The sequence below is a fragment of the Labrus mixtus genome, chromosome 18, assembly GCF_963584025.1.
Source record: "Labrus mixtus chromosome 18, fLabMix1.1, whole genome shotgun sequence".
Lineage (NCBI taxonomy): Eukaryota > Metazoa > Chordata > Actinopteri > Labriformes > Labridae > Labrus > Labrus mixtus.
Genome location: NC_083629.1, coordinates 10967212 through 10977257, shown reverse-complemented (window position 1 = coordinate 10977257; position 10046 = coordinate 10967212). Strand labels below are relative to the sequence as shown.

The window sequence follows — 10046 nt, the reverse complement described above, 5'->3', positions numbered from 1 at the left end:
GTTAATGTTGAGTCCTGCTACAAACGTCTTTGATGCTGAGACTGAAATAAAACATTTGATTCTGTTTAAAACCGTCTAAAATAATTTCATCAACATCGTTGAGTGCTTAAAAGTGTACCAAATGTTTAATGAATTACATGTTTTTATTTTATATGCTTCTTGGAACCTTGTCTTTTCATCCACACCTGACTAGCAGGTCTGGATTACCTGGTTTAATAATCATGGATTAGTTAAATAGAATAATCATTTTTAGAGACCTTCTGTATGAGTGCTGCTTTCAAGAAGTCCTGTGCGCATGTACGAAAAACATTTTAAAACCAATGAAAGAGATTTAAGTAGCAGTATGTGCAGCTTGTCAATCAAGAGAGACTGTGATATAGATATGAGTTTTGCACTGAAAAACTATGTTGACCCGTTTTAAATCAGCCAAACTGAATACTGAAAGTCGAATTGAATGCTGATCTTCTTTGCAGTTATTTTAATTGCATGAATCTCCAGAACTGGTCCAGGTGTGATAGGTACTGATGGCAGAGCCGGACTGAAATGTTTCTTGAAAATATAAGAATCTATTATCCTGTCCAGTAATCAAATGTCAAACCCTGTTTAGTCCTCTATTTCTCTTAATATTGAATGCAAAAGCTTGTTCTACTTACTCCGCTGAATGAGTTTGACAGCAAACTTGTAATTTATTTTTATTAATATGATGATTGTTTTATTATTTTTACTTAATCTAAGAAACTGCACGCTTCTCCAGTACAGCAACTTGTGTGTAGCGATAATCAGACATTTACACAAAGTAAACAGCAGGGGGCAGCCTAATTCAGTCCTTATGTGCTGCAGTGGGCCAATGTTTATACTCAGTAGCATTTTTGGGGTTGTAGCTTTTAAACTGTTACAACCCTTTTATCCCCGGACATAAAGTAGACACTCCGTTTGTTTCATGTAGAAATATGTCTCTGAGAAGTTATTCTGTTTGCTTTGAGTAACAGAGTCACAGGATGTAATGTTCAGACTTTCCTTGGCAAACATTACACCCGTGTAGGAAACTACATATATTTATGGCATGTCCTTCATTAATAATACACTCTCACATGAAGCGCCCATTGGAAATGTAAGAGCAGTTGTTTATAATTTAATGCTGAAGTTGGGTCAAGAGCCCAGACTGTAGTCATGTTTAAAACATGTTCAGTAAGGTAGCACTTTGCTGAGGAGGAAATGTAAAGACTGGTGATAATATCAACAATAAAAGCTTGATGTTGCCAGATATAGATGTGTGGTTTGTAAGAGATGTTTGCAGGTAAAGCTTGGGCTTCTTCCTGCTCACACTCTCGTGGTATTTTAGTGGGGAGTGTCAGAATATGGGGTTTTACATCCCAAGGGAGCAATAACACTTGTGTGAATTATTTATGAAGTCTTTTCTCTGAGCTTAGGGTCACTGGTCCCACTTCTTAACCTGCTACTATGTTTTGTTTTGTTTTGTTTTTTTGATGGTCGGGGCAGGGTCAGGGGTCAGGGTTAGTCGGTTCCTGTGTCACTGGGGTCGTGGGGAAAAAGGAGGAGGAACCCTTGTGTAGCACATGAGGACAATTCTACAGACAGGCCCAGAAAAAGGGTCCAGATTCCAGAATTGCATTGTGGGGAATATCGTTGAGGTGGATGAGTGGGTGTTTCGGACAACTTGAGGACTCTGCAGAGGTGGATCCCGACCCCCACCTTCCCACAGTCCCACAGCATCCTCACACATATGCTACAATGACCATAAAAGACAATGGCGGGTACTTGAAGTTAAGCTGGGAGATGACTTGGGGAGCAGGCTATTGTTGGTGTTAAGCATTGTTACCCGACAAAGTCCCTGCTGAGGAATAAGTTTAAATGAAGGAGAAGAAGGAAGGAGGAGGAGGGCCTCATCTGCATTTTATAGGACCAGAGTTTTTTCTTTCTTCTCTTTGGCAGGGATAAAATATTCCCAACATAGCAGATTGAAGGTTGGTTTTGCTATGTAATTATGGGATGTGGAGTTGAAGCTCTACAGGCTATGCTCATTGCTTTGAGGACAAACAACTCAAAGTTCACATATGTGCGGAATCTCTATTGGAAAAAGTCAGTCTTATTTCAGATACAGAACAAAACGTTACCCAACATGAATTTATGGCACAGGATAATGTATACATGGTCATTTTACATGTTGTGTTTAACTAACAAAATGATTACAAATTCATTTTTCCACAAGAGATATTGTATTAGTTAACTTTCAGGCATTATTACAACAACAACAAAAAAAACAACACTAACACGCTGCGAGAGGAATGCCCAGCTATGATGTCAGAAGTTTTCACACCTACCTCAATTATAAATGATTTCCCCCGTTACTTTTGTGCTCACTTCATGCATGTAGAGTAAGACAGAAGAACACACCTGTGAAAAAGTGACCGTGAGTGTGTATCCAAAATAAAAGGTGAAATTATCTGGCCAAACAAAGAACAACATCACTGCCATGTAGGTCAAAAGTAAGGCCAACGTCTTGGCTATGAAAATGTAAATCAAGTAGAAGGTTAATCATCAAGTACTCATTTTACATTTCAATTGAAAGCAAGGTAAACTTAACTTGCAGTGATCTTTCATATTTACAGAAAAATCCTAAAACAGCTGCTGAATGAATCTTAACTTTGAGTCTGTTTTGTAAACTGTTTATTTAAAGGGTCAAGACTAAGTTTAGATCTCAACTTTAAAGCCAGCATGTATGGAAATAGGAACACCTACAATATCGTCTAAACTTTGAAAGACAGTGTGAGCCAATTGTGGTGTGACTTTTTCTGGTCAAATAGGATTTTGAGTTCTGAATAGTCACTTCATTTGTCTGATGGTGTCAACTGTTGACTCAAATAGTATCAGACATCAGTGAAATTAGAGGCTTAATTCCATTCACTATTTTAAAAGAATCTCTGTAGTTTGGGCCTTTAGCAGGACATAGAGTCACCGTATGGGTCTAAATGATGTTTTGTAGTGAAAAGATAATGATTGATCCTCTCCCACATTCACCAAAGCCACAGTTAAATATGCCACACACACTGAGGGAAACGTGTTTGACCTGCGGCCGGACGCTGACAAGCAGATGTTCGGCACTAATAAGTGCCACCAACTCGGCCTGAAAGGGACCTAAGCTACTGCAGGTTGTCGGCTCATCCACTGAGATGCTTAATTAAGAAGACGTGCGCGCTGACGACCAAACCGATCAATATGTTAGACGGGACGAGGTCGAGGTCAGGGGTGGGGTATGATTTTGACCTGGCGTTGTTTGGTCATGAGACGTTGGAGATCTTTGACCTTTTGTTCACAAAGCATTTGTTCACGCTAGACGACAAATAGAGAAATGATGTGTCTACTTAATCATTGCCTGGTTCAATATGGTGATATCCTGGTTAGTGTTAAAATATGAATATGAATTGAATGTTTTAGGTCACTGAGTTTTTAGAAGCAGTGGTCTTCTTCTTCTCTGGTAGAGCTGCAAACAAGGCTTGAGACCAAATCTAAAAGTGTTTGTTTAAGATATTAACTTGTTTGTTTCTGAAGGAGCTTGCTCTCACTGTAAAGGGGTGTCGTCTCGTTCGCACCACCTGCAGACGCTTCAGCAGCCCAATGTTTGTGTAGTCCTTTTGTGCTCGAGATGCACTCCACCCTGCAGTGTGGAAAAGGTTTGTATTCAGGGATAGAACTAACATCTTGGCTATAGTCTAAACTTTGAGTGAAGATGCTGACATGGAAGTCGAGGATGTTCTGCATTGGATTTCTTTTGTTACACAAATAAGTAACTGCTGCTGCAAATCAACAACTTTTTTACACCACAACACATCTTATTGAAATTGGTATCTGTGTGCCATCTGATGTGCCTGCAGCTTCTTAGCAGTAATAATCAACAGACTAAAGAAACAGCTTCATTAGGTAAGCTCACATAGAGCTTACTTTCAGGCAGACACAACCTAAAAACAGGAGCAAGTGTTTTTAACAGATCAGTTTGGAGGCCAATTAGACTCCTGATCTCTGCTGATTTCAGATGGATTAAGGAGGATCATTTTAAATCTGAAGTTTGGCGTCAAGGTCCAGACGTGTCCGCTTTGTGTCAGGCTTAAGGACACAGACAACAATGAAGACTTTAGACTGGACATGATGACTGTGTCAAATGCATTATGTTATTATAGTAACATCTACAAAGTATGATATTTACACACACAAACTATATATATATATATATATATATACACTTTATTATATTTTATTAAGAGTTTATTGGGAGAGCTGATTATTATCTCATTTCTCATATTGTGTAATAGTAAAATGTGTTGATCACAATATCAAGAAGCCTTAGCAAAAATACTTTTTTCTTGTTTTGTCCATTCAACCAATCTTAAAAATATTAAGTTATTCTGAACAAGACAAAGAGAACTGGCAAATCATCACATTTGAGAAGCTGTAGTAAGATAGGATATAGTCTTCATAAGCCTACCAAATAAATATTTGACTAATGGTTGCTGCATGATTTTCAAACTAAACCATTAACCATCCTTCCTGCATATTATCCAATATGCTCTTTTGTAAAGTGTCTCGAGATAACACTTGTTATGAATTGGCTCTATAAATAATGATTGATTTATTGATAATAAAATTATTGAAGTGTCGTTTTTGATGAATAATTAGGCTATATCATGAGAGTTTGGTAAACATTAAGCATATCAACTCTCGGGAAATGACAGTAGCACAAACATCTTTATGCCCTTCTAGTACAACACATTAACAAATAGCAGTGATGAACTCTGTCAGTCACTGTGACCATAATTGGAGCTGTAGACGGGGCGGGGCTTATCGCCTCCCTCCTCCCCTCGTGCAAACGGAGGGGCTTACCCGGATCTACTGCAGATTTTTGCGAGGCTCCTCCCTGCACTTTTTTATCGCCTTATAACAGGATATTTCACTGGCGCGAAAAACGCACTGTGTGGCTTCTATTACACATTGTGGGGCGGACCTTGTTCCTGCAGCTTGAGCCACCGGCTTTTGTGTTTATGTTTTTTTTAAACCTCTAACTTAAACAGAAGGATAACCAGCGTCCAAAGAACCCAGCTCTGTAGACAACTCGGAAAGCTTTTTTTTTTTTTATCTTTGTGATCTCTGTGCGCCAGGTTTTTGCTTCTCGAGGGTTTTTTTTCCCCCCATGCCGTGAATTCACTTTGGGATTTCTGGGAGAGCTGGTGAGTAGTTAAGTGTGCAAACTTGATTTTACTGTGAAAGTTTGAGATGAGGAAAAAGAGGGCTGCGTATGATGCTGGGCCCCCTCTTTTCCTCCACATGACTGCTGCTTGGAACAAAGCACTGCCTACATTCAGGAAATAGGGGACAGGCTCAAACATTAGGTAGGCCTACTGTTGCGCAGGAAGTCCTTGAACACAAAGTCCCCCCCATCCATTAAAGCTGGCTCTGAATTATAACAAATGCCTAGTCATGTGCAGATGATGTAGTAACCTTGTGTTTCAGGACAGTTTGAGTCTATCACTGCAAAAAGCGCATCCGCAAGATCCCTGATGAATTATTGATGTGGTCCCAGTTGGAGAAAGTAGGCTGTCGGGATAGATGTGATAATTGTGAATTTGATGGAAACTTCAAGGCTACCCTAAAGTAACATGTTTTAGTATCATAGCTAATCACTGTTATATTTTCTCCAAGGTTGATGATCTTCAGAGTGGATCTTTGATAACCTCTGAGAAGAATAAAACCAAAAAGAACTGGGAACATGGAGTTCGACTGTTACCAGCACTATTTTCTTGACGATTTCGACACAGAGGAGGATTTTTATAAGTCGACCGCACCGAGTGAGGACATATGGAAAAAGTTCGAGTTGCTGCCCACCCCTCCCATGTCCCCCACCCGGACTCTGAGCGGAGCTGCTCTGCACCTCTCACCGGGGGACAAGCTCAACTGGCTGTCCAAAGTCCTGGGTCAGGACGAGGAGTGCGAGGGACAGTTCATCCCGGACACCGAGGAGCTCTTCGGAAACCTCAGCTCCATCATCATTCAGGACTGTATGTGGAGTAGCTTTTCCGCCAGCAAGCAGCTGGAGAAGGTCAGCGGGAAGGTGTTGCCAACTGCGGCACAGACCGGTGTCTCCCCAGTGGCGCAGATCTCCGTGAGACCGAGCAAGGCGCAGTGCGTCTCCCCCGGCGGCGCGCTCCCCGCAGCGGCGACAGACTGCGTCGACCCCGCGGCTATTCTCACCTTCCCGACCAACAGCTGCAGGAAGCCGGCGTCGTCTGGCTCCGAGTCCCGCTCCGATTCCTCCGGTAAGCAGCCATGCTCTGAAGTGCCCCACCCTGCCCCTGCCTCCGGATTATATTGCCCTCTAACAATGCGTAATTTGGAAAGCTAGGCTGCTGTTGCGTAACTGTGGTCTGTGGTGCAGAGGGGTTATCAAGTACAACAGCCAGTCACCTTTAATCCAGATTTTTTTTTACACTCACTGTGACAATGCGCCACATGCTCGCTCTGAACACTACCGCTATCTTTTAAAAACCGCGCCCCCGTGACTTTTGCTTGAATTTCCCCCACTTTCAATAAACCTGCCACTGGTTCTGCATTAGAATCAGAGTGCGGCAGAGGGGCGGGGTGACCGAGTACCGATGATTGATTACTACTACTACTACACAGACACACTGTGACGGTATCTCTTGTCTCACATGTCCAGAATTAGTGAGACTCCCTGCCAGCAGCTCTGCTCATTTAAATAGCTGATGAATGGTCACTGCTCAATGACTTAAGTCTAAATTCCTGAAAGCTTTGGCATGGATGACCACTGCTGTTAACACCTCAGCTCATGCATTTTCCCCTTGATAGAGGAATGTTGATTTGCATGCCTGACCATGGAATGCATTTCCTTAAAGTCGCTATGGTTAAATTTGGGTTCAGCTTTATTGCCGGTTTTTAGGCATTTTCCTAACACACTATCCTGAAACATTAACTTGCAAATATTTTTTTTCCTCTGTATTGACGAGTTGTTTCCTGTGTGATCTCAGATGATGAAGAGGAGATCGATGTAGTCACCGTGGAGAGCAAGCAGAGCAGGGTGCGGCTTGTGAACGTCAGAAAACCTGTGACCATCACTGTCCGCGCAGACCCCTGCCCCAAGCGCTTCCACATGTCTGTCCACCGGCAGCAGCACAACTACGCCGCCCGGTCACCAGATAGCGAGCCAGAGCATGATGACGAGGACGACGATGATGATGATGATGAAGATGAGGAGGAGGAGGAGGAAGATGAGTATGAAGAAGAGCCTCAGAGCAAGCGCACCTGCACAGCATCCAGTCAGAAAGCAGGCTCTTCGCCTTGTGCCTCCCAGCCCACGTCCCCCTCAGAGTCCCCACAAAGCTCGGACACAGAGGACACTGACCGCAGGAAGAACCACAACTTCCTCGAAAGAAAGAGGAGGAATGATCTGCGGTCCCGTTTCCTCGCCCTGCGGGATCAGATCCCGGGTTTGGAGTCGGCGAAAACCCCTAAGGTAGCCATCCTGACCCACGCGACAGAGTACCTTGTTAATCTTCACAGCAGAGAGAAACGACAGCTCCAGGAGAAGAAACGCCTCAAATCTCGACAGCAGCAGCTTCTCCGGAAATTATCTGAACTGAAGCGCTCATGAGACAATTGAGTGATTTTTTATTTTTTTTTTATTTTTATTTTTTAATGAACTGCCTCATTCTCAGTCAGAAACTTTACTCTCGAGTTCTGAAGCTTTCAGTTTGTTTTTAAATAACATCATGCCTCATGTAAACAGCTGTGTGTTTTATCTGGAATGGATTCTTATAGGTGTGGTCTTCCTGTGAATTGACTGCCAATGAACCTGATGTGGAGAGAAGGAGTTTGTGTGCTGATTTACTTTGCACATTTCTTTTTTTTTAGTTATGAGCAGGGGTAATGCTATTGATTTTATAGTTAAGATATTTCCTGGTGTGATGTGATGGGGAAATAAGAAAAAAAGCTGTTAATAGTTAACTTGTGTGATAGTGAACATTTTGTAGCCTTTAGTGTGTGTGTGTGTGTGTGTGTGTGTGTGTGTGTGAGAGTGAGAGAGAGAGAGAGAGTGAGAGAAAGCTGTTAAGGATGTCTTAAGTTTGATCATTGCACACTTTTAATGGAGTGAAGTGAGAATGCCTTTGTGTACATAATGAGTGATGGAGTCAGTTATTGGTGTGTTTGGATTGAGTGACTGAATGTTGGATGTACAAATTGTTCTGTAAATAATAGCTTATCCCTCCTGGTGAAGGAGATGAAATCAAGAGTTGTCAATGAGCTTTGCTCCTCTTTATGACATGCCATCAGGCATCAAGGAAACCTCTATTTTGTTAAGAAAACCGAAAAAATGGGCAAAAAAAAAAGAATAAGTAGCACTGCTGTACTTTATATACACACACGTCACTTTGTGATTTCAATGCTTCTCCTGATTTGGGTCGATTTTTTTTTTAAAGCATGCTAACATGGACAGCAAAATTAAATTTTTATACAGAATTTGCATAAAAACCTGACCTCTGTTTGATTTATTTGCCTCTAACACAATGCAGTACATTTCATTGGGGAAAACGACTGCAATCTTCTTTATATTGAATACCAAATATCTCTTGACCTTTTGACCTTGCCATCTAAGTGTGTATTGTGCTCATCCAAGAACACAATTATGACATTCTTTAGTTAGAGACACTTTGCACAAAAGTGAATCCTTCAAACTTTGAAACAGAAACAACACTGATTTAATTTTTCCTCAAACAGATCATAAAAAAATCCTCACTCTTGGTGCCTGTCTTATATAGAAGGGCTCTTTAGCGCACCAGCTGTTGGTCCTAACAAGGTTAGACTGTTTGTCCTTGAGACTTGCCCTTGAAGAGTGTGTGGTACTGTTGTAGATCCTCCCCTCTGCAGTGCTGCATGCTGGGCACCTGATGTGATCTGAACTAGGTTACACACACACACGCACCCTTCTATACGTTTGGTATCTTTAGAACAGTCCCATGGGTTTGGAGACCCTGGTTATGTTATTTGCTACTTGGATGCAGTTCGGCTCTTCACACAGGTATGCAGTTATGCAAGTGGCTGTAAATTGAACCAATGAAAATCTCTCTGATCTCTTCATTAATGGATAACACTACCCTCTTGTGCAACTTTATGGTCCCTGTATTTGTTACGCGACATACTTTGTTATACATTCTGCTGCTTTGGGGCCCGTGTAATTGCTGGTACAGTCAGACTCCTTAGATGCAGCTGCTTTTTCTAAAAAAAATATAGCCCCACCAAGAGATCTAGAACAGATTGAATTATTGTTTTTCATTTTTAATAGCAGGACAGTGTTTATTAGGTGTTAAATACTGTAGTTTAGCAATTGGTTGCAACTCTTTGAGGTATCCTAAGGGAAATAAGGGTTTTCTTCCCACTTACACTATGTTTACTTTTACTCTGAGTCAACATTGGCTAATAATTTCAGGATTTGCTGGAAGGCAGTTGTGTGCACATCCTGTCCCAGATTTAGCAGGGGTTAAGGGTAATAATAGAGTGAGTGAAAATCGGAGAGTACTCTCTGTGGGTTAAAATTACCAATAATTAACTAGCCTGAAAAAAACTAACATTCAATCCAAGCAGGCATTCATCTGGAACAACGAGACAGCATTTAAGCAGCTCTTAGGTCCTGTCTAAACTGATCTTAATGCCTAACATGTACTAACGTCCCTGATATCTATATTTCCTTACATGAGAGGCAAAGCTCCTGTCCTAACAATGACCTATAATACGAGTCTCTGCAAGTCTGGATAAGTGTGGTTTGAGCTCCAGTCGTTTGTATAACTCAAAACTCAAACAACCATTTGGTTCAAGTACAGCCTGACAGACGAGCCCGGCGCACCCTAAGTCCAACCGTCTCACATCTCACTGCTCCTTTTGTTAAGGCTTGTTGCTGTTTCACCTGCCTGCCTGTTCACTCTCTGGGCCCATTTTTCAGCCCTGGGGGAGGACTTTTGCCACAG

General features: G+C 41.8%; 1 protein-coding gene across 1 annotated transcript; it reads left to right on the top strand.

The window, feature by feature from the left end:
• Nucleotides 1-5343: 5343 nt before the first annotated feature.
• LOC132993049 (protein L-Myc-1b-like) lies at nt 5344-8556 on the top strand. Its single transcript, XM_061062695.1, has 2 exons — nt 5344-6326; nt 7056-8556. Exons 1-2 carry the CDS (start codon nt 5780-5782, stop codon nt 7676-7678), a joined length of 1170 nt encoding a protein of 389 aa, XP_060918678.1. The 5' UTR covers nt 5344-5779; the 3' UTR covers nt 7679-8556.
• Nucleotides 8557-10046: the final 1490 nt, after the last annotated feature.

Excerpts from the sequence above, each read along its gene's own strand:
- LOC132993049 (XM_061062695.1), top strand. The coding sequence starts at position 5,780 with ATGGAGTTCGACTGTTACCAGCACTATTTTCTTGACGATTTCGACACA. Across the intron at positions 6,327-7,055 it reads GTCCCGCTCCGATTCCTCCG|ATGATGAAGAGGAGATCGAT; the intron begins GTAAGCAGCCAT and ends GTGTGATCTCAG.